Below are 25,341 nucleotides of genomic sequence, written 5' to 3'. Positions count from 1 at the left end.
CAATAGCAGAAGGTACGCAGCAGAGCTAATTTTAAATGTATTTTGTTTTGATTTTATTCTTGGTTCTTAACACCCAGTTATTGTATTAAAAATTAGAACCGTGCAAAACTATGCCATGCTCTGTAACTGAAATATTGAGTTCTGCATACATGACAGACTTTTTAATTCTTTCGTTTTATAAACTGCATTTTTTGAAAACCTGTAATGGAAAAAGTGTTGTAAGAAAACAAAAGACAACAACAAAACATCCAATTCTGTATATAGTCCTAAAGCTCCAACAGTACAGACTCAACGAAAATATTTTTAGTTGTTAAAAATTTTGTTCTATGGATGACTCCAGAAGAGATGTCAATGAGGAAATACTTTCTAAAAAAACTCTTTTACATGGAAGAGAGTAAGTTGGCTGTGGGTCTTAGTCCCACTCAGTCATTGATCAACTGGACTTCTCTTTGCTTTCCAATTGAGAACATCCTAATTCAGTGCAATGGCAGTGCTGTCTTCAAAGTTTCTCACAAAGAATTTTGTAATGTACATGAATTTTTTGCAATAGTTAATATTTTCAATTTTTTTAAGGTCCATTTGCACATTTTAATTTATTTTCTTCCAGCATTCCTGTAGAGCAAATTTGTGTAGAAAGAATTATCCATTTGATAGTAAAAGTGTTTGATAATAGTTATATAGAATCACTACGGACCAGAGGCTTGAAAAGGATTAATATTAAGTTGAATTGATTTATTTCAAGATAATGTATTTCAGTAGGTCCTTATGTTTCACATTAATATGATAGATTTTTATTTATGAGTGATCTGGGAGTTTGGGGGGAGAAAGAGCTTCACAGCAGTGGTGATGCGAAATGAATCAAGGATGTCAGCTGGTTACAGAAAAGATCAAAGGCTTCATTTAAGCTGCATGCAGCTGTGCTGTTATTGTAGATAATCTTTATGTAAAACATTTTATTTTTTATATAACTTTTAGATCCTGTACCAGAATGTGAACTGGATTAATAGCAATCTAAATAGTAGCTTTTCAGTTTTTTTTGTTATTTGTTTGTTTGTTTGTTTGTTTGTTTGTTTTTTCCTTTTTGGGGGGAAGGGTTGTTTTTATTTTCAAGATTAGTAATGTGGGGCAGTTATAGTGTGTCTATACAAGACTGCCTAGATCTCTCCTGAAGTTCTACCATGGAAAGCGTCTAAGGCCCTGCTAAAATAGAAATGGGAGAGTGTGTCTTTAAGGAAGATGCAGAGAATAATTTAATGCGACTTGTGAAACTGGGCTTGGTAAATATTTCACTGACCAGAATTGACAATGGGATTCATAGATCACAGAATTTTCATTTTTAGGCGAAAGATGTGAAATCACTTTGGGGGACATTTTATTCATCAGATATTCAACAGTCATCCTAACAAAAAACAAAAACAAAAAGTCAAAAATGTGAGGAAGGTGGGACACACAGAAGGGATATAAGATCCCGAATGATCCGGTATGTCTAAAAATGACAAATCACAAAATTTGAATATGAAATAGCAGAATGTGGTTCTCAGAAGAAAACATCCCCTACACTCTCCTCCCCCAAAAGCCGAGTAAAGTTATTCAATTAGAAGACTTAGGGAAAATAGAGATTGACCTGTGAATGATTCCGTAACCCAAAAAGGGGCAACGACTTGTACTATCACTAGCTCCTGGTATGTCTATGGGAGCTGGTGGTTTCTTTATATATTTTCTTAGATTGATTTATGTATCTGTCCTCTCATTATAGACCCATTTCAGTTAATATTTTCATGGGCTATAAAGCAGGTTTTGTTTAAATTAGCACTGAATTTCACGTTGCTGTGTACAGCCTACAGTCCTAAGATGTTCCAGACAATTCTGGAGTTTGTGATTCCAGTTTCTGTCTCTGATTTTGTTCAAGCCTAGCTGAATACAAACTTGTCTTGAGATTGCTAATGAAATGATTTAATGAAATAAGCCCAAATGCTAAACACTCTTGAGATTGTTTCTCATGTGTAAAATCAATGTTAATGATCACTCTCTGTTTCCTCCTAAGCATTCAGCTGCTTCAGGCTTAATAGTTTTTAAAAGAATTAATCTCGTATTAATTGCAGAACTAGCAATAAATAAAATAGGTAGCTGTTTTATAATACTCCTAAATTCTAGTTAGCAGCTCTTCCCTTAACGTGAATGGCAGATAATTTTGGAGTGAGTCACTCATGCAGATCTTTAAGAACAAATGTGATTAGAGGTTCTGCACTGTTTTTGCATTCAGGCAACAAACAGAAAAGGTCATGTTCCTGATGAAATGAATTGCAAGGCTTGCCTTTGGTATTTGAAAAGCATTGCTTCTTCAGGGTTTCATATATATTTGAAAAGAAGAAGCTAATGATTAAAAATACTTCTCCAGCTTGTCCATAAATAAAACCTAGTCATTGACTTCTTGCAGAAAGGTATCCTTGCGCCCCCACTCCTTTCTTCTGCTCATTGCTTCACTGTGGTGGATGAGCTCTGCTCCAAACCTTTGAGCACTTGGCCCTAAATTGTAGAGAGATCTGTTGTGACCTGGCACAGACTGCAGGGGCTCTGAGGGTTCCAGTAAATGGGGTTACATCAGGCTGGTGGCAGTCACTAGTGTGGTTCTACAGGGCTCCGTTTTAGGGCCCTGTAGCAGGGGCCCTAAAGTTCTCCACTGAGAGGGTGGTCGGGCACTGGAACAGGCTCCCTGGGGCAGTGGTCATGGCACCAAGCCTGCCAGAGTTCAAGAAGCGTTTGGACAATGCTGTCAGACATAGGGTTTGGGTGGTCCTGTGTGGAGGCAGGAGTTGGACTCAATGGTCCTTCTGGTTCCCTTCCAACTCAGGATATTCTGTGATTCTATGAAAATTACATTAGCTTCATGTGCTCCTTGCTGTTTCAACCCAGATGCAAATGTGCACCAGTCAGGAACAGATTTTATTGGGAGGAGGAGGAAACTGAGAGAAGGAGAGAAATAGCAGCTAAATATTGTGTTCATTGCACCAGGCACCTATATTACTGTATCACCACCACTAATAAATCACATTGCCAAAACACATCATTCCTTTTTCTGCTACCAGTGCTTTATATTGTGATTTTGAACAAAAATAAACCGCATCACTTGTGATTCTTCACTTTAGAAGGAATCCCATACCTGTGAGATCGGTAGTTGTTAGGCATTCAGTCCAGGAGAGCAAAACCTGTGAGACTGGGGATGAAGCCCAGAGCTGCTCCCGTTGCTAGTACAGTGCTGCACTTTCTGCAGCTTCTCCATAGCAGTTCTACAGATGCACGTTATCCAGCTGAATTTCCTGCTGGCTGATCGAGCTATTGTTCCCTTTCATTTTAAAGATAGTACCTTCTTCTAGTATGTTCAGCTTTGGAGGGTTTTAACCATGGTATCACAATGTTTGGTAACATAGATTTTGTTGTGAATCTATCATTCCACTCAGTAAATGGGTTGCATTTGCGTAGCTGAAATTTCTGTTCTTCATCCCTTACCAGCCAAGGCAAATCTACTTCTCCTTCTCAATGAATAATTAAAAAGTTGAGCAATGTCCTCTTTGCATTTTTGCAAGTTTTTAAGTATTGTGTCTAGAATGATTTTGTTCTAATTTGTTGCAACTAAATCATATTTAATACATGATAGAGAATTGTATGATTTACAAACTGATCTTGCAAATAGAAGCAAGTAACACACTGTTCTTGTTAACAGCTTTCTCCCTAGGAGAAAAGTACTTCTTTAATTTTTCATTTACTACAACCATTTATAAACCTAAGCATCAGAAAAAGTTCTAGGAAAGTACTGAAGTACTGATATCCATGGGTCATCAGTGTCAATCCATTCCACTCACATGCTGCAGTCTTTTTTGTGAGCCCAACTTCCCAAAACCCAACCCACAAAATACACCCCATATACATTCAATTTGGTTGTGATAGTCAAGTAAAAAACTCTGCTTTTTTAGACTTTGTCAACCAGTATTCCCAGATATATATATATATATGTATTTCAGATACAGGCTCTCATCCAGCAACTCATGAAGATCATTGCCTTATTGAATAAGACCATAGTTTGTACCCTTTGAAGTTCTCCAGATAAGGATGCAATGTTTTTTCAGTAGCCTAGTATCATTTCCTAATTTTAAGTTTGTTTAACTGCTTTTATAGAATAGTCATTTGAAAAAAAAAAGGAAGATTCCAACCTTCCAGTACATTTTCATTTTTGCATCTTTCTACAGGAGAAAGAGTACAAGTTCTGGCCACAAAGACTGCACTTTGGTGAGACAAAGTGAACACAGTATATTTCTCACTGGTGAATGCCTAATCTAAAATCTACTCTGTTTGTTAGAAGTATCTCTATAGATTTCTTCAGCTCTGTATTAGGCCTTGAGTGTGTAACATGTATTCACAGTCCATTTAAAACGTCAGTCATGTACATTTGGACTCTATTCTTACCAAGTCAGTGCCAAGTCCCTGTTGATCTGAGGGTGGACAGAAACAGAATTCAGTGTTAATGTTTATTTGGGGAGCACAGGTTACTGAGCAAATACCTACCTGTACCCTTGTCATGAAATCCTGACTTACAATTTCATACATAACTTTTTTAAATAGGATATGACAAAAAAGCAAATGGCTTTGGAAAAAATCAATCTTCAGAAATGCCTACTATATTTTGAGAGTATTCATGGACGGCCTGTAAGTATACCATGGAAAGATAGGTAAATTAAAACTTACTTAATTTCACTACCAAGTATTTTTGGACTCATGTATTAAATATATTTAGATTATTTTTCCATGATTGACATAATGTTAGTTATTTCAAACTAATTTTCAGATATAAACTACTGCTTTATAAATTTGGTTTATGTTAAAAATAAAAAATAAAAAGGCAATTTCGAGTGGTCCTGTATCTCTCCTCGTGACTAAGAAGTTGCAGATTTTGATGATAAAAATGGAGAATTATATATCCACATCAGACTTGGCTCATACACACTGCAGCTGTGCTACAGCATACAAAAGATTAGAATATTTAGCAGCTGAGAAAGGTTTGCAGGGCAATGTCAGAGATGAAATAAAAAATTAAATAGCCTGTCATCTGTTTTCCTTTTTTTCGCAGCAGCACTTAAAAATATTAATTAAATCGTTTCAAGAACTCTGTATTAAAGGGTTTTCAATGCTGAATGTAGGTACAAAACAAATAATTTCCAACATTGGTGAGATGATGATTTGAAAATGTGTCTATCCAAATTCCTGGAATTCCTGTTTGATGTGGAGGAATGTCTGTATTCTTATGTCTGTTTCTGCTTTGTGATTGTTGTGGTAGAGGAAATGTGGAGTGGCACCAGCAAGCATCCAAAACTATGACAGCTCTCAAAATTACTGTGATCTGAATCTGATCTCTGTGCATCTTGGATAAAATAATTTTTAATGATGAATAAGCCTCTTTAGGCTTTGAATGAGAGCTGAGGGATGGAGAGAATATGTAGGAAGGGTCTGAAGAGATGACTTTTCCTAAGGAGAACAAGAAAGAAATGAGTTATTAGTGCTACATAAAAACAACTGAGACTTGAAAATCCAAAGATAGAGAAGAAAATAATAGGGCATGCTCTGTAGCATGGAGTACAGAGAGGGTTTTTCTTCCCAAGGTAGAGGCAGCTCTAACCATCTGAGAAAGAAGATGCTAATTGCATAAGGGAAGGAGATGATCAGTGATGCTAAGCAGCCATGCAGTGATCTTGGATCTGCCAAACAGCTCTGACTTAAGGTCACAGAAAGCTCAGAAGCAAGCAAGAATTTAAAGCAGGGAAATGGAAGTGAAGAAAGATTTTTACATCTTTTGTTGTTCCCGAAAATATGCAATCTGTAGACTGAACTTTTAGAGTCGCATACTTAAATAATCATGTATTTTAGAGAAGCAGATTTTAATATTCGTATCAATATTAATGTCTTTTCCTGTGGGAAAGGGTTGGAGATTCTGTGTGCGTCCTGGTCACCAAGAATAGCTGGAGAGTGAGGCCAGCAAGGTCCAGGCTCAGTGTCGAGCACAGACAGGCTCTGTGCCCAGTTCAGAGCTGGCAGGGCCCACGAAAGAGCATCTCAGGAAGCTCATGTTTGGTTTTAAGACATGCAGGGATGCCAGCTTACAGAGACAGTGAGTGTCCAGGCAGAGGCATTCTGGTGAGGTCAGCCAACAGAACAGGTGCGTCTCTGTTATCAGAGAGTTGTCCCAGGGAAGCAGAAAAAGGATTTTTCACAATGCATGAACTACTACTGCTGAATACTCAAGACTTACTACTTGAAATGTTTGACCTAGCAGGCCATGCCGTACCTTGCCATTTAACAAGTATCATTCCATGTCATTATCAAAAGGCTAATTTGAATTGAATATGCTTGGCTGGGATTACAAGAAAACTACCAGAAACTTAACCTACAACTCAGATTTAAGCTAAGTTTCTTTTTCAAAATTGTTTTTGTGCTGTATACTACAGTTCCCATGGAATACCTGTGGAAGCAAAATACACATCAGTATTTCTTTCTAATTCTTTTCTTAGATTTACAGGAACAAATGAGGAATGTTTTTATTTATTTTTCATTTTGGAGAAGTATATTTTATTATGATTTCTCCTTAGGTAACTAAACAAGAAAAGAGCCTTATGAAGCCTCTTTATGACAGATACAGAATTATCAAGAAGCTTCTTGCAACTCCATCTTTGATCACAACAATTGTAAGTTGGAAAGAATTCATAGCCATTGTGAAGACAGTGTGCTGAATGCAGTGTTTAATTTGTACCTGTATGCCAATTTAGCAGCAATATGACTAGTGCTATTTAAAGAATCTGCTTATTAGTTAAAACAGTGTTTATATTTCAGCTAGATCAAATGCTCTGTAAAATTCATCTTCCAACCATACCAGAGGTTGTAATGTAAGGCAGCAGTTCTGGAGGCAATTGTTTCAAATCACTGGGCAAGAGATCAAAGGCTGTCAGTTTTCTACTACAGCTGATGTATGCAATATAAAATGAAACCTATCATTTTCCATAAAGCACTATACTGTCACTGTAACTATCTGCTAAATTTTGTTTAAAAAATCTTTTATTTAACATGTAGCACATAAATGTCACTTGTAGTACTTTGATTAATAATAATATATAAATGTAATTTAACAGTAATGGTCTCACTGTGAGTAGAGGTGGTGGAGTTTCAAATTTGGTTGGGTTGATTTTAAAAATTATGAACTATTGTCCTGTTAGAGGTCAGTGAAGCTTTAGATTGCTTTGAGAATCTTGGTCTAAATCCTTAAACAAGTGCACATGGACACTTCATTTCAAAATTCAACTGAAGGTGTTACTTAGTTTTTAGGAGCTTTGCTCCACAATTTCACATTTAAACCCTCATTTCAAAAGCCCAAATTTTCTTACGAGGCTGAAGGAACGTGGGGAAGACAGCAATATCAATTTTAGTAGTTAACATTTGTAGCTATAAAACCAAATGTAGAATGTCTACCTCCAATGCATGTTATAGCCATAATTTCTGGGCTTAATAAAAGTGTTAGATGGTATTTAAGAGCAGTACAAGTTCTAGCAAGACTGCAGCGTTTGCATAAACACAGAATGCTCTTTAAATCATTTCTACTTGTAAAGGCTCATGAGTAAACATAAAATCGATGGCTGGAGGTACTCGGAAACAAGGTCAGCTTCTGCCCTGTTTAGCCATAGTGAACAATACCCAGTAGCTCAGCAAGCCCCATGAGAGTTCTCATGAACTCTCAGGTAGAACTGGGTAGAGCTTTCAATATCTGTGATCTTTCAGTGAATACATCCAGGAAATTAACATCTAATTCTTTGTGTTGCCATCCTATTAGTTGTTATATTGTAATGTAAATGACTAATTTGATAATGCTTTATATTTTACAAGCAGGAAGAAGAAGACTCAGATGAAGACCATTCTCAAAGCAGCCATGAGCTATCATCTGGGCCGCTATCTTGCCTCCCTGTTGATGAGCATCTGTGTTACTCTCAGGAGGACAGCGAGCCTGCATATGTTTCACCGCTGGATGAAAAGAAAGTTTTCAGACAAACAGCCCTGTCTATGTCCAACTTACATGAGGCAACAATGTGAGTTCTGTCTTTTTGTCATGGATGTTTTAAAATATTTTGTAAAGAATTTGCAAATGAAGCATGATCTATACTTGCTAGATAGGAGAAATACACATTATATGTCCATGAGAGGCTACTCCATGTGTGTACAATCTTGTTCCTTGCAATGAGGTGGTGTCTGGATACCCAGAAAAATTAACAATGCTCTCCTGCTCTCCATTAAAAACAAAACAAAAACGTCCTCCAGATTTGTATTTAAAAATTCCAGGTTGCATGAGGCAACAGGTCTCAAGATGCACATGGGCTGTTATTACTTAGCTCTGACTATGCTTTCCATGACCAGGTATGTTCTCATAACATATGGGCTATTATCTTTTTCTCAGGTTTTAGTTGGTATCACTTGGATGCATAAATTATAAATTGACTAGGTTCTACCAAAAATGAGAGTAAATTAAAATTTTGTTTTCCTACGTAACACAACTGTGTATGCAGCAGTGTGCTCATAAGTCCTTTGAAGATATTTCTGTGTGTTGTGTTCTAAGTAAAAAGATATAGTATGGGATATATCAAGACAAACAGAATTATATCTCAGCTTGAAAAAAACACAAACTTATTCTCCAAATAATACCAGCTGAAACATATCCTAAAAGAGAAAAAAATATTCTGGGTACCACTAGCAGTATTACTGAATCACAGTAATATTTGGTAACAGTTGCTTTTCAGATTTGGGCTTTGCTATTGACTTTATTTATTGAGAGAGAGAGAATGTAAGGAGTTTGCTGTAAGCCACTGAGCCCTGTCAAGTCCCTTAACTCCACATAAGACTGAGCCCACTAACAAGCCTCAGTCCTGAAAAGCTTTTGCCATGTTGTCCACAGAGCTCTGCCTTCATTTTATTAGCAGGGTGAGACTAACAGTAGTAAACGGGAAGGAACACAACTGTTTAATCACGTGATTGATTGTACAAGCAGTGATAGCCGTACTTGGAGGGCTATGTTAGATTGCTTGGGGGCACTGAGATGAGCACCTGCTGTGGCCAACAGCAGGAGCCTGACTATTGTCCAAAACCCTGGCTTTTACAGGGATTCCTGGTGCACGGGGTTTTCATAGTCTTGCCTCTGTTTTACAGGCCTGTTCTACTTGAACATCTCCGAGAAACAAGAGCAGATAAAAAAAGGCTTCGCAAGGCTCTGAGAGAGTTTGAAGAACAATTCTACAAGCAGACAGGAAGGTAAATAAACCAACTTGACAAATTCCTTCTCCTTTTCCCCTCTGGGCACCTATGCAGACATGTTTGTTTCTACTAGAGCAGGTACTCTTAGGTGATCAAGCCAAAGAAAGAGCAGTCTGGGACTGGAAGGTAACAGGGAGGTGATGGGTCTCTGTGGAGATGGCCAGCTCCCCATTAAGTTGAGGATGTGGGCATCCCTGATGGCTTTCTGGCTCTGGGGAGCTCCCCAGAATATGCCTGTACTAGACATAAACCATGCAGCATGTCAGCACAGGATCTTCCTGAGGTGTAGAGAGTCTGCTAAACAGGCTTCCTGAAGATATCAATCTCTAGGGACTTCACTGGGAAGTTTGGCTATCTATCTCTAAAAAGCTAGATATAAAAAAGTAACTACTGTTTCTTTCACCCATAAATATTACTTTCCACTTTTTGGTTGTCCTCCTCCCATTATTTAACAAACTTTTGCTGAAAAGGTAGTATTCTGGTTACAGTTTTCAAAGCAATGCCTAATAACTTCCCTGTGTATTTTAGAATGAAGCAATTACACTTACTTGCATAGCTGAGTAGAAAGAAAATTACCTGATATAGGAAAAGTTAATATTTAAAATCCATTTCATTTCTGTCTATGAGGTTGTTTTTGTTTTTTTTGGTCCTGTCAAAATAACTTTACTTACCTATTGCTAGGAAAAAAAAAAAAATATGACCCAAACCTCATTAGTTGCTGCAGAATTCATTTTAAAGACTGTTTCTCTGTTTAGTCATAGAAGTGATTGTACTTTTATTTGCTTTTAATAGGAGTCCTCTAAAAGAAGATCGTGTACCAATGGCAGAGGAATACTCTGAATACAAGCACACAAAAGCCAAAATCAGGCTTTTAGAGGTTCTCATCAGTAAGCATGATGTTTCCAAAACAATTTGAAATTAATGCAATGGCGTGGTGTTATTCTCTAGCAAAACATACAAGAAAAAGAACAAAAAAAAAAATGAGGCAGTTGTCTTACAGGTCTTGGTCTGCTGCACAATTATTTGACACACTGAGATTTTTTGATGCACTTTACCAATTATACAAGCTGGGATGAGCGAGGACAGCAATATACGAGAATATTAAGTGTGGGTGAGTGATCTATAGTATATATTTTTTTTCCTTTTGAAAAGCCTTGAAGTGCACTGTGAAAATGTTAGAAATTAAAAGGACATTGAAGTATGGCTGAGACTCAGTTTGACCTGTTCTTAGGTTTAAAAAGTGTGAGGAAATGCTCTCCAGGTTTCTAGTATATCTTAGTATTTGGTAATGTACCACACATTTCTTAGCAGGATTTACATGCACTGTAATTAACTATTGCTGTTGGTTCTCAAGATAGAGTTGCCATTCAGTTCCAGTAGCTTCAAAGAAAGGTGCGTACACAAAATCAGTGACAGGATTTGGTCTATAATTCTGAGAGCAGAGCAAAGTGATGCTGCCTATGCAAAAAAAAAAAAAAAAAAAAAAAAAAAAAAAAGAGAGAGAGAGAAGGAAGGAATATAGCTGCCAAATGGAGACAGTGGAGATAGTGTTTTTGGTTTTGTTTTTTTTTTTTTGAAATAAGAGCAAGCATTTGGCAAAATAAACAGGTAGTCTGCTGGGAAGAGATAAAACATAGGTACTGGATGCTGTCCTTTTCACTACGGTTTACAGGACATAAAAAAAAAAAAAGGTACACATTGTGGTACATAAAATTCAGTAAATAGGTCAACTACGTGCTAATTTTCATTTCTGTATTGAACTTTTGCACTTTATTTTGCCTGATGCTAATTTGCTTTTCTAATTACCAAAGCTTGTTTAGAAGCATGCACTTTGTAAAAATGTCAAAGTATTTCCTGTGTTATAAATTACCATATATATATATATATAAAAGACAAGACTAGATTATTGCATTATGCTAAGATATTTTGGATAGATTAAAGTACATGGTATATAAGTAAGTGAGTGTCACAGTTATCTGATGAGGAACGTTAGACTTCTCATTTACTATAAATAAGATTTAAAAAAAAAGATATTTTTCCATTGGAATTATGCATCTTTCTTAACTTTCAGAGTACCACACTTTGTAATATTAAGGATTTTTTTTTCACTATTTGTGATAAACCATTTGTGTTAAAAGTGAACTGTTAACAGGAGGCTTATCAACATTTTTGTACTGCAAATGAAAACCAGGGATTTGGGAAAATACCTATCCCAGACATAAAGGGAGGAAGAATGAAAACAGAAAAAGGGACTTCAGTAAGTTGAATCATGTTTAGTGTTCTGCTTTAACTGTCATTTTGTATTGACCACATAGTATAAGCAACCTGTTTTCTATCTATCTTGGTAAGAAAAGTTTCATTTTTTAAAGCCTATTATGTACCAACCACGTTTGTACTTCTATTGTATGTAATGGCTCAGCATGATTTTGAAGATGTACGTACCTGTTTTCAAGTAGCTTGGAGGAAAAAGTATGATGACTAAAAATGATTTTTTTTTTTAGTTTCTTAGAGGTTTGTTGTTTCAGTGTACTGATTTAATAATTTGTAACTTTTATGAATCAGAATGGTCTCCTTCGTAAATCTGTTTTAATTAAAGTCATCTAGAGCAACAGGAACAGATACAGAGCTATTTGAAGTTTACAAACTACATCTTTGATAAGGGAAAATGATTTCATGACATGTATACAATTGATATTAAAATGTGATCTATATATTCTATATGATTGTATAATATTTTATACAACAGTACAAATAAAATATTTTTCTATTATATTTATTATGTCAAGACACAGTTTCTGCTTTCAGTTAGCTAATATAAATAACATAAATAACACTGTCAAACAACACGTTGGAAGTGCTGACATTTCTAGGATTTGAAATTTAAATCATGCTGCAGTTACAACCTTTCATGCTGTTTGGAGTTATCCCAGCATTTGTTCAGTAGTTAAAATGAATGCATATTTAAACACCATTTATAAGCCGTTATTTTTGTTTTGCTAAAGCAGTTTATATAGGATTTTGTTACATTTGGCAAGAAACAGAAAACATTTTTTGCAGCATCTAGGTATAAATGGTTGCTGGAAAAAAAAATCCAGGACTTCTAATCATTTAAAGCATTGGGTGAACAGAAGGGAAGGAGGGAGAGAAGAAATACTAAAAACGCTATTGGAGATTTTGAAGACCCATGTTTGCTTTTGGTGACAGCGGCATGTGCATGCTTCTGACAAAAATGTCTGACTATGGAAATGGGCAACAGAGGTTTGAAGGCTCCTAAGTAACGAGGGAATTTTTAACGTCCAACACTGATATTGCAGGTCTTGCAGCTGGGATCTTTCTTTGCATTTGCAGTAGACAAGCTCATTAGTTGGTGACCAGTAATTTCTGCAACTGTGCCGAGGGAGAGATCCACAGGATCAGTGTAAATTACTTCCAGAATAACATCCTGGGCATGATGGTAAACCATTACACCATCTTCTTCATCACAGGTCAGAAATTTATTATCTTTTATATTTAGTTGAGGAAGGCGCTGCTTACAGAATTCATCTCCTGGTGATCCAACAGGGGCGATAACGAGAATGACGTAGTGGTAGGCTGTGTACATGCAGTAGAAGTCTCCAAAGTACAAGTTAGTGTTTGGGTTGAAGAGTTTTTCAGCTGCAATCTCAAACCTGTATCTTCCATATGGTGAATCCTGTGGTGGTTTCCCAGTGTTAAACTCGGTGTTGCAGCTAAAGAAGATGCCTTCCAACTTCCCGCTGATTGGAGAACCATGGCTGCCACTGTTATCCTTAACAGAAGGCTGCAGGGCGTTCCCATGGTGCTCTCTACAAATGAATGACTGCTATTGTTTATTGTGTAACACATTAAGAGAGTGGTAAGTTAGGACTTCATGCTGTTCAGTAACAATACAGAAGAGACATAAAGGAAAACCATTAAACTGAGACCTGTGGTAAGTGTCATGATTTTCAGACCAAGAAACTCAAGTGAAGTGCAACTCCTGCTCAAGGGAAAAAAAATTGCGTTTCCAGTCTACCTTCTCTGTCAGCTGTGAGCTGCATCAGTATTCTATGAAAGAAGGCAAACAATAGCACAAACAAAAAAGTCCCCAAAGCACCAATAGCTTCCATTAGCTGATCTGTTCAGCTTTCCACTAAAATTCTAACAATAAACATATTTTAATTTAATCACGTGCTGGAAATTGCAAGTGAATCTCAATATGCTGAACCTATTGTTAGTTAATGCATATTTTTAGCATAGGCAGTATGTAGTTCATGTAGGAAAGGTGCCAAAGTTATTTCTGAATTATGTTTCTCAGAGACATTATAGGAAGGAACATAGTGTCTGATATCTGCTATTCTTTTTTTATATTATGTTTTATACATTTTTATTCTTTTACATTTATATTTTGTATTTACATATTGTTTATATATATATATATATTTATATATTTTATTTATATTTTACTTTTTTTTTTCCACAAAATGATAATTTCAGGACTAATTTTTCTACAGGTGACTTCAGTCAAAGCAGAGCTGGGCACAGTATTAATTAGGTAATTTGGCTGGGTTCCACTTTGGTTGGTATCCAGCTCCTGCAGTTACTAGTCCTAAGGTACAACAATGTACATGACTTCTTATTTTTTGCAAGCTGAGCTCAATTTGGTTACACTGAAAAGAAACATTCAAGTGAATTTTTAAACCTCTAAATCCTGAATTGCACTCAGCAGCATTAGGCTGCTAAATTTATGAGGACAATCTTAAACACCCCACTTAGTCCTCTGTAGCACCTGAGATTTTATGTACAGCAAAGACGTTCCCCAGAACTTGTGACCCATGCTTCTTTGTATGTGCTGTAGCAACAGCTTTGGCTATCTCTGCACCTGCAACCATTTAATGCCAGAAACTGAAACATTCCCTCTTTTAAGTCCTGTAAAAAAAAAACACAACCTTACCTTTAAAGACCTTTACCCTTAAAGATTGCATTTATACACTTTGATTTATACACATTGACAGATTAAGAAGGCATTAGGGTTGTAGAGTCTTACATCTATCTCCCCTCCCTCTTTTACTAAGCAAGTGAGAACAAGTTTTTAATCTCTCTTTTAAATTTGCGACAACTCCAGGAAAAATGGTGCTGTCTGAGAAAAGATTTTACCTGGTTAAACTGGAGGTAGCAGTCAGTCAAAGCAAACACATTCAGTGTACAAGTAAGAAGGTAAGAAAGCTCTAATCAACAACACAGTAATGTCTCCAATTCTGATTTCCCTTCCCCTTATTCCTAGTCTTCTCAGAAGCAAATCTCAATTTATGCTTAAGTTAAAGTTCAGAGGTTTCCTGGCTATTCAAATAGTTACCGTCTCAAGCCCCATTATACAAAACATTGGGCTTTTCAGGGGAGGGGAGGAGGAGAGTGAGATACAATTGGTATATTATGACTGAAGTGAATGCTAAGGAAAAAAAAATCAGCTTGAATAACCACTCTCTCTGCAACCTGAGAAAACAGGCTTGCAGCTTTATTTCTGTGGCAAGATACTGACATCCAGTGGCCAATTATGCTAATTATAGGTCACTCTTCCCCAGGGAGCTGAGTTGCTCTATTGCACTTCCAGACAAGGGAAGCAGCAGTGACGTGTGCCACTTTCAAACTCACATTTCAAATTCCTACATTTAGGGGTAGTTGCTCATTGGCTATTGGTACTACTAGAGCCACCCCATAAGCTTTTTCTGACACGTTTACTAGTTAGGACACTACAGAGGCCACTGGAAGAAATGGTACGACAAAGGAATTTTTTCTAAAAGGAAGCGTGTGATTACGGTTTTTAACACACCGTTCAGAAGCGTGCCTTGCAGGACTAACCCTTGCAACCACGTTAGTACACTTCTGATCAGAAAAGACCACTGTTAGACAGTTACAGCTATCCTAGCTTTATACTGACCTGGCAAAGACAACAAATTTAGTCTTCATTTGTATCAACCCAAGAAAGACCATAAGAAGAGGGAGGGAAAAGATACAGTGCAATCAATTAAAGAGTCACATTTGGCAGAAAAAGGCCCAAACCAGAGTTACAAATGTACCTCAGTAGCAATTTTTAAAGCTCTGTGAACACAAGAGTGGACACATCATGATTACACAACTGAAAATAAAGCTGTAAGAGAATCAGAAACAGCAATTTCCCTTCAGTGGTATCCAGTCCTAGTCCAAGGTGGCAGTAGATTTACTAGGTCCTCAGAGACCTTAAAATGCAATTAATTTGCTACCTCCGTTGAATATGCAGCTCTATCAATGCGCAACAACATAATTCTCCCAAAGCGCAAAGGAAGGAGGAAACCCCATGCTCTGCAATATATAAGACTATCCTAGAATCCCGTATGTACTCATGACTACAAAGAGGAACATTTCCAAGGGTGGTGGACTCTGCTTTTTGAAGGTGGACCTACAGAATATTTTGTTTCTTCACCAGTTTTTTAAAAAAATAGTTCTATGTAGGTACTAATGCAAAACGCACCTAAAACTGGCATTATGTAGCAAAGGAGCAGCCCCAGCACCAGTGCTGAAACAGCCGCTGTCACGCCACTTACCTCTCGTCCACGTTCTTCTAACAAACAGCAGAAGGTTACCGCTGCATGGTGGCTGTTCTTGTAGGTGAGCTTTGACTCCTCCCATTGAAATGTCGTCTTTTCTAGTGTAATGGTGCTTCTGCTTGTGTGTGCAAGGTCACACTGGCTCTCCATGCAGGAATAAGGAACCTACCTCCAGCTATCCCATTTATTCATTCCAACTGAAGCAGTGTTCTCAAATTGTCTAAACATCCCTCCTCCCCATACAAACATGATCTGTAAATTAAGGTTTTCATTACAGAGCCCCAGTTACGCCATTTGGGCGCACAAATGGGGTGATTGTATGTGGAGAGCAAATACATGAGATAGATTGAACTCTTATCTACAGGCAAACACTTACTGATAGATACAATTGTGCATTCACACTATTAGACATCTCACCATGAATTTCTTAATACAATGGCAATATTTGGCTACTAAACACTTACAATATCATAGGCACTTTAATGAGGCTGGAGACTCTGTGAGTACTTAAATTCCTGCTCTAAAACACAAACTTTTATTTCCTAATCAAAGTGCTGAACAAGACAAGGTGGAAGAAATTAGTTACCTTTTATTTCTCCCTTCTTCTGAACCGGCAATAGTGCACAGACATCCCGCTCCAGCTTTACCACAGCTGCCTCCATTTACTTATTTTCATTACTACTGTAATTTGCCAAACAATTTTGCATCTGTTTACTTTCTTACCTGGTATAATCAAAGTATTCTTTGTGCTGATTCCGATAAAAAACAGACAATTTAAGCATACGGCCTGCAATCACTTCAGCTTTTTCCAAAAGCTGTGTTAGGTGAACTTTTGAATAATCTGAGGAAAAAAAGACAAATCTGCTAGTATAAGAGGGGAGAAAAAACACAATGCTCTTCAAAAACAACAGACATAATGGGGAGCAGAGCCTAAATAACATACCTCACAGCACGCAGCAGCTATTGAGCAGCTATCAAGCTCGGCATCAGCTTCCAGCAGCAGCAAGAGACAGTTGGCAGGAGCATGCAGATTTGATTCTCCCCACTCCTTTCCCCATGAATACTTTGCAAGCCTCTGGTAACTCTCACCTTGGGATTCCTTGTGTTAGAGGTGGTTTCTTGTATTTGGCAAATGCAGAGGAGCTCAGAATTGCCCTCTGACTTATGTCATTTAATAAAATGCTTGCTGCAGTGTACCTGGTTATGAGCCACACAATTAAAAAACCTTGCTTAGAACCCAGCCTAAACTACATCTCAACCAACATGGGCTTCATAGAGAGCTTCCTACAGCTCCCAACTTTCACACACGCAGGCGTGTTGATGTTGGGTGATGTTCAGCCAACAGAATACGTTTATAAATCAATGACAGGCTAAAGGTACATGTACTAGTCCTTGAGACAGAGTATTGGTGGTACTCAGGCTTTGCAGCACACAAAGAACAGCAGAATGGCTTAAGCAAGCTGTCTGTTAGGGAGCTGCCAGTATTTTCTCCACTGGGCTTGCGGGCAACAAGAGGCACACAAGTGGCCCCGCTCCACTGCAGTTCACCAATCTCCTTTCCTGGTTTGGAAGAAGCAATGGTACAAGACACAGCAGTTCTGGGCAGCTAAACTATTGTGGAACACAAAGGGGCACTGCAGCTGCTTCCCTCCTCTCATTAATGCATCAAACCAGAGTGCATACAAAGCCCAAAGCTAGTATTGCAGTTTACAAATCTAACTATTAAGCCTACCAAGCTACTGCACACTGGTAGATGGCTAATCCATTCACGCAGTAAAGCTAGCCTTATTGGATACACCTATGGTGTGTTCTTTTCTCAGCAACATTACCTGCTGTGCAAAACTCAATGATTTCACTCCACTCAGAAACAACGTAATCGCCGTCAACTTGCTTTGATGCTGTCTGCACTGCTACTGTGTATTCTGTTCTTGGGCTCAAGAACCAGTGTCCACGGACCGTCATAGGCAAAGGAACAGCTTTGGCGACCAATTTAGTTGGTACATCCTGATGGGAACAAAAAAACAACACCACAACAACACAAAAAAGTCAGCACAACAACCAAACCAATCCACCACCACTCCCCAGCCCTTGGCTCTGCTGTGTAAGTATTAACTACATCTCACGATCCATTGGTGCAGTGAAGTTAACAGAGTGGCCTAGGACAATGGCCTGAGGTCTGCTCTAAAAGCTACACTGGTAACTGGCACACAAGAGTTTATTTGTGGTTCCACGCGAATACAGACCATTATATATAGCCCAAACACACAATTCAGACTAAGGTCATTTATGCTTAAGCATGCAAGCAGAGCATGAGGACGTGTTAATTTAAGTACTACTTGGGCTCTTATTGACAAGCTTTTCTTTCAGTGCAACCAAGCAAGATTCCTCCTGCAGTCATTGAGTCCACCTATATCGCTGTTGGTATCCTCCACCTTGAACAGAGAAAATCAAACATTGCAGAGTAACTTTGTGCACTTTACATATTTCAAAATACCCTTATGCACAGGGAATGGCCAGAACAAACCGAACATATCGCTAGATGTTCTCTGCTTATCACCACACCTCTTGCTCCCCCACATTTCAGGTGTTCTGTCAGCACATCCCACGATAGTGCAACACAGAAGTATACCTACTACTGCAGGCGTACAGACAGGTATAGCTACTTTTTGTTGTTGAAATAGTTGGCATCTGCAGCACCAAAACCTGCAGCTCAGACCACCAAGGGGAAGAAAAAATGAACTGGACAATTTATACTAGAACTGTGGGTAAACACTGCGGGACACACACTGAGGGACTCACAGTGAAGTTGAATGACTCTTTACACATTGTAGCTGAGAAGCTGTGAGAGAGTGAGAGGTGTTTGTTCTTTAACATTTACCAGTAACCACAGAACAGTAAGATGGCTTCCACTCAAAAAGTAGACATTTTAGGTAATATCCATAGCTATCCACATGTAAATGCTAGTCAATAGTTACCCACATATAAATTCTAACAAAGCAGACCCTTAAGGAAAAACACACACACACAAAAACAAACAAACAAACAAACAAACAAAAAACAGAAAGTAGACTCCTCCTGTTCATGATCTGTAAGCAAGACATGGAAGATTTTTTTTGAACATTTTCTATTATGGAAAAATCTCTTTTTATCATTTTTCTTCAGTTTCTATATTACAAAACTAAAACTAGCAGCTTGAGATATTACAAAACTGAAATGTGATTGACTGATGATCAAGGGTAAGATTTTGTTGTTACTTTGGTTTCTTTTTATGTTAATTTTCATTTAAATCAAATTACAAACATCTTGGAGAAAACTTTCTATGTTAAGTACTAAGTTCTGTATTCTGAAATACATAATATACAAAAGAGAAAAAAAAAAGTACAGGGGGGAGGGTGACATTTAAAGTTACCACCCTAGAACTACATTGTAAAGGCATCCCACTGAACTGGATTTACCAATGCTAATGCAGTCAGCAGCTGCTACAGTTCCACTCATTAGTCTTCCTGTCATCTTTTCTTTGGCTGTGGTAAAAGCTGACTCCACCTGGGTCTGCTCTCTGTGCCCATGACACTGTAGCGGTTTTTGCCCCCATTAATTTTCTGAGTGTTCACACAACATTAAAAGCCTCATTACCCCCATGGCTCAAAGCCTTACCTCCCGGCTGTGCATCAGGAAACTCTTTGAACTACACCAGAAGAGGCCAGAACACCCAGAGCCACGACATCACTTAGAGGAGTTTCTCTTACGTGGTGGGGTAGGGGGATGGAGTGGGATGGGAGGGGGCGGGGAAGGGAAGAATGATGCTTTTCATAAATTTAACTTATTGTTCTTTTTCTAAGCAAAACCTTTTTTTTTTTTTTTTTTTTTTTTAAATAAGATCACTATGCTGACCTCAGAAAAAAATGTTCATGTTGAAATTCCTCTGGGCACACTCTGCTCTGCTCTGGGCTGAACAAACCAAGGGACCTAAGGGACCTCAGCTGCTCCTTGTATGTTTTGTCCTCTAAGACCCTCCACCATCTTTGTAGCCCTCCTTTGGATGCTCTCTAATAGCTTTATTTCCTTCTTACACTGTGGCACCCAAAACCAGTATACCACTATACTGGTATACCAGTCACACTACCTCACTCTTTGGGAAGAGAAGCCTGCCTATTCTGTAGTCCCTTTTCTTCGCTAAAGAAGCTGATTTCAATTTTCAGCTTTCTTCCACTTCATCTCATCCTTCCCTTTGCCAAGTCTGCTTGCAGGACACAATGCAGGAGCTCAGCACGCCTAGCTTTGCTGCATAGCTGAGCCTCATTTCCCTACCTATTATACGGGAATAATCATACATCCACATTCTAGTCTTTACATACTACTACAAATCTCCTTCCCAAATATAACAATAGTCCTACGTAATAAAACAATATGTACCCTAAGCAAGTTGAGTATGTATTTGCCAACAGAAAAAGCATTGAAAGTACAAAGCATTCACATTTGCTCTTCCAGAAGGAAATAAACACCATTTACTGAAGTACAGCATCTGTTTACCAGGTTAAATCTACATCCCAACTCACTTTGGCTCACAACCATCTCATATAGCACACTAACTCTCTACAAGTTAGGAAATAGCTGAGCTTATCACCCGTGAGAGAAACGGGCCCTTGTAGACATTCACGCGACTCTTATGCTGAGTAAGGTTTTTAATATTACTACAAATATTTTTCCTCATTTTTCACAATAGTCTCATCACTGCAATAAAGATTTTTAAGAGAATTTAGCATTTGGTCTGCCAGAGTGGCTCTACCTTTTACAAAAACAAATTTTACAATTTTAACACCGGTTTGCATATGAATGAAAAACATGTAAATTAATAAAATGAAACAATTAAGACAAATCCATCTCAGTAAACATTTATAGTGGAAGGCGTATTTATTCTTGCAGCATAAAATGGGAATGGGAATTGAACTTCAAAGGCTGCCATAAGAAAAAAACAACCAAACAAATCATTCATTACCACAATTAAAACTGGATCAGAATAAAGGCTATTATAACATTAAATTTGGTACTGCTTTGCATACCACTTCCTATCATCTGCAGCATCTTGTAGGCCAAATGTGTGAAATCCTTGACTTCAAATAGCAGTAAGTGATTCAAAAAGCAGTAAGTGATTTTTGTTACACTTAATGAATATGCTATTTACAACCATGTTAAAAACGACAAAAAAAAATCTAATAAGGAAGCATAAATGGAGGGTTACACACATGCTATGAACAGGCTGTCCCATTGGCTTATACACCAAGAGTAGTTTAGGTGTTAGTAAAATTGGAGTGCTCATATTTGTCTAGATGGTTATTTGTGCCTTGGCAAACCTTATCTTTTAGGGATCTTGCCAAGACTGCAGATAATTAATTTGCAGATGGCTGTGGTGTTTCTCCTTTTATATCTCATTCCATGTTTCTACAGACATCTCAGTATTTGAACTGTTTGAGGTTGAAGCAATTTTTTCTGTTTTTGGTAACAATAGACTCGGCAATACATTCAGTATGTCTCTCCATCAGTGGTTTAAGGATATAGGCCAGATGAATATTCAGGTCACAGTGCTGAATGCTGCAACCTAAGATTGCTGGAAGCCTTCCTAGAAGTGCATTAGAATTTTTGACTCTTCTGTTGAAACAACATGTATTGCCATCATGGGTCTGTCACTGATTGAGGACAGGCACAGAAAACATAAATTGTTTAAATAATGATTAAGAACTAGTCAGGAATAAAAATGTCTATCTTACAATAAATTGTACAGCTTCCAAAACTGTTTTAGTTTCAAATGAAATAGAAAAGGTAATATTACTTTCTCTATAAAACAAATGTGTTTGCGTGTACATGCACATAAGGTTTAAGTGGAGGTATTCTGTGTAAAAAAAATATTGCCAGTCAGATTAATCAAACCCACCTTGGCCAGATGTCCTATACCTGGTTTTGAACAGTTCATAAACCACTGAGATTCAACTATTTAAAGTCATGCATTTCCACCTTCATTTTTAAAAGAAATTTACCTTGTGTTTAAATTTGTTGGAATTCTTGTTTTCTTTCTTGTTGAGATCAATGAAGTAATGAGTAATGCGATCCTTGGATTTAGAATCCATATCCCAAGAAATCTTGAAGGAATCACACGTGATGTTACTTATTTTGATATTGTGTGGGACGGGAAGTTCCTCCATCTCTGCAATTCCACTGTCCTGTGATTTATTCCCTGCATTAAAAAAAAAAAAAAAAAAAAAAAAAAGCATGATCAGTTAAGGTCCTACTAGATTCTGTTTCCTGTGGTCTTATATGATGCCACCTCTGAATAGCCTTTAACAAAATCTCACAGGTGGTACTTAGAAGCAATGGTAAGGTGCTATTATGCAAGCCTCAATTTGAATGATGAGAAATACTGAAAAGGGATGGCATTCCTCATGTGAACTAGTAACACATAAGTGGGCTTCATAGACTGGCTAATATCACAACTTCGTGCAGTTACAGTTTGAGAAAAAGAAACATCTGAAGTTTTCTGGTGCTACAATGATTAGTTAAGATGCCGGCAATGTCCACAGTTCAGTTAACATAATGGCCCCATCCATACTTGTCCGCAAAATAAATACAAATAGAAATCACATGCGTCCTAAAAGTATTTTTCAAGCACGAAGTAAAACCACCCTCCTCAAGGTTAATAGATGGTGTCTATACATACACATATGTAAAATGCTCTCCTCCACAATGAAACCATTAACAAAGGAGTCATTTTACTGAGCCATGTTAAAAGGGACATATACACCAGCGTCATTTTCCTGTCTTTTTTCCATTGCCCGGTTGATACCCCCTGCATTTTTTTTTCCTAATATCTCTAAGTGCATATATGCTGAACATAATGAGCACATGTCCACTGACTCCCCAGAAGCATCACAGGTACCCAAATTAGGTCTTCCCTTAGTTCCAGGGCAACCTTGTTGCACAGCATACAGTGAATATTATAACTCAGAAACATTAGGTGATCTTGTACTACATAAAACACAATTCAAAAGCAAGCAAACAATACAAAAGACCTGAAAGACAAGAGAAAAATAAGTGGATAAAAAGAAAAAAATAAATAGAGAAAATGATGTAAGAGAAGGAATAAAGAAGCGGCAATGAAAAACAACAAAAACCCCACACACCCTTAAATAAGAATAGAAAGAAACAAAGGAGGAGGAAAAAAAAAAAAAAAAAAAAAAAAAAAGTATGTATAAAAAAGTAAGGAAAACTCCCAAATTGTGCCCAGAGGTGAAAGGCAGGGAGACCATGCTACAGTTGTACCAGAGATATGTGGGGAACACATTGCCACAATTATTTTTAGTCACATCTAAGTACAGCAAGAGGTAGCATTATACCTGTCCATCATAACTGATAAAAATAATGGACACAAAGGGATCCGGTCGATAATAAAATATGTGACTTGTAAGTCCTTAGGGACTTTTCAACCTGTCAGCGTATGTTATCAAAGAGTTACATCAACACCTCAGTTCAGGAATTGTTCAGGTTGTTCTGGTTGTTCAGAATTCTTCAGGTGGATACATGAAATCCAGTTACAGTGCCTGAGAAATCCATATATTTCCAGGTGGTATTACAACAAAGTAATTTTATTGATGATGATTTAAAGAACCAATAGTAATACTTTTATATTTTTGTTTCATTTGATATATTTACAACCAACATGTCTTCTATTTTTTAAACATCTTATTGCCTTCCCCCCTATGACTCCCACCCCTTTTTAATCAATATCCAAGTCAGAAAGTATGTGGTCTTCCTCAAAATGCAATGCTATTTGTTCCAGACACGGGGACTTTTTCAACAGCTGCACTGAGTGCAACAGATTCGGGAATACCAGTCATTACTGAAGGCTTTCTGTTCATACAAAATACACAGTGCATGCTTTCCTGTCCATGAGATTTCAGAAAGCTAGCAGGGAGAAAGCAGCATTGCTTTGTTTTGTGAGTATTCTGTATTTGAAAAATGACTAAAAGCTCTACCAGGTACACTAAAAAGTAGCATGATTGCTCTTTCAGGAACAAGGCCTTGTGTTTAACAAGATGGGGTGACGCTGCTGAGGTTCTCACACCTACAGAGCTGGAGGGACTCAGATCCCAGCACACTGAATGACTGGATAAGGACACGAGCACACAAGCTGCCATATATATCCATGATACTCCAATACACAACATCGCTTCAAAACTGAGCTTGTATACTCTGCACCTCTGGGCTCCAGCCACGTTATAAACAACCCAAGTAATTTAAACTTCAGGAGATGCGCAAAGCAGTAATGACCACTGACTTGAAGTAACCAAGATGAAAAAAGATTTCAGAGCACACTCATGACAGTTAAAGAGCAAAAGTGCTCCCATAAATGGCTACTGTTTTCTATGCAATTTTTGGAAGTAATGTTTAGATGTCTGTGTTCCTCATCCATTTCAGAGAACCATAGAATCGTCCTTCCTTTACTTAAAAAATGAATAAATAGCTTGAACGAATGCTTATCAAAATATCTTCAGATAATATTTAGAAACATTTTTAATACGTCTAGAGAAAGTAAAACCACTCACATTACTAAGTACAAAGCTATCTGTCTTTTGTGTGTGTGTGATGCCACAAAATCCAAAATACAAACATTTCTGGAATCTTTAAAGTTCTTTGAAAGTGGAAAAAATAAGTTTAGAGATTTTGAAGTACGGAGTATAACAGAATATGAAATAAATAAAACATCTCACAGTCATCACCAGCAAGCAATATTCCAGTTTCCCTTGTATTTAAATATGAAGTATCTGTGATATATGTAATGTATATGTATATTTTTATACTTAATTGTGTAGTTCTGAATGTCAAAAGCCATTGAATTGACAGGCAGTGTTAGGAACCTGGTAGTGACCAAGGATGCAGCTTTCCCCCACACAGATCCAGCTGACTACCAAGGTAACACATTGGTACCTTGCCTTTTTCTCACTTGTGCTTTGGTAAATGGTTTGAACTGGTTTTCATACTGAAAAGCATATCCACTTCAAACAATTTCTTCCCTATACCAGCATCAATTAAAGAACAGACAATATTGGAAAATAGGAAATCTACTAAATGCACAGAGAACAGCTGAACTTACTCAAAAATAGAATATATTTTCCCTAAATATAAGTCTGGCTGACAAGAAGTTAGTACTGTTAGGATATGAAAACAGGTGGAGAAGGCCTTAGAACAAGCTGCTTTCATGTTAAACGTCTTCCCACTTCACTGAGGCTAAATTCGTCTTTCTTTGATGAAACATCACAATACATACAGGAATTGAAAACAGAAGCAGTGTAGGAAATGTCTCTCTGAATAGCTTCATATCAAACTGAAACAGATCAGCTTCCAATTAAAATGGCTGCTTTGTTTTGCATTCATG

General features: G+C 37.5%; 2 protein-coding genes across 4 annotated transcripts in view; one reads left to right on the top strand and one right to left on the bottom strand.

The window, feature by feature from the left end:
• Window positions 1-10,814, top strand: part of FAM13C (family with sequence similarity 13 member C) — a 48,932-nt gene extending 38,118 nt beyond the window's left edge. The window contains exons 11-14 of one of the 2 annotated variants that reach the window (XM_032191727.1): window positions 6,636-6,731; window positions 7,924-8,120; window positions 9,232-9,333; window positions 10,129-10,814. In XM_032191727.1, the coding sequence (XP_032047618.1) occupies window positions 6,636-6,731; window positions 7,924-8,120; window positions 9,232-9,333; window positions 10,129-10,252 (519 nt within the window). In that variant the 3' untranslated portion in view covers window positions 10,253-10,814. Of the gene's footprint in view, window positions 1-6,635; window positions 6,732-7,920; window positions 8,121-9,231; window positions 9,334-10,128 lie in introns of both variants that reach the window. The other variant, XM_032191726.1, reaches the window with a different exon arrangement.
• Window positions 10,815-12,115: 1,301 nt separating this feature from the next.
• Window positions 12,116-25,341, bottom strand: part of PHYHIPL (phytanoyl-CoA 2-hydroxylase interacting protein like) — a 52,620-nt gene continuing 39,394 nt past the window's right edge. For both annotated transcript variants that reach the window (XM_032191730.1, XM_032191728.1), the window contains exons 2-5: window positions 21,950-22,146; window positions 17,747-17,921; window positions 16,641-16,758; window positions 12,116-13,160 (exon numbers count right to left, since the gene is read on the bottom strand). In XM_032191730.1, coding sequence (XP_032047621.1) covers window positions 12,626-13,160; window positions 16,641-16,758; window positions 17,747-17,921; window positions 21,950-22,114 — 993 coding nt within the window. In that variant the 5' untranslated portion in view covers window positions 22,115-22,146 and the 3' untranslated portion in view covers window positions 12,116-12,625. The remainder of the gene's footprint in view (window positions 13,161-16,640; window positions 16,759-17,746; window positions 17,922-21,949; window positions 22,147-25,341) is intronic.

Source organism: Aythya fuligula, chromosome 7 (assembly GCF_009819795.1).
Source record: "Aythya fuligula isolate bAytFul2 chromosome 7, bAytFul2.pri, whole genome shotgun sequence".
Lineage (NCBI taxonomy): Eukaryota > Metazoa > Chordata > Aves > Anseriformes > Anatidae > Aythya > Aythya fuligula.
Note: the sequence above shows the minus strand (reverse complement) of the source record. Positions and strands in the feature narration are given on the sequence as shown.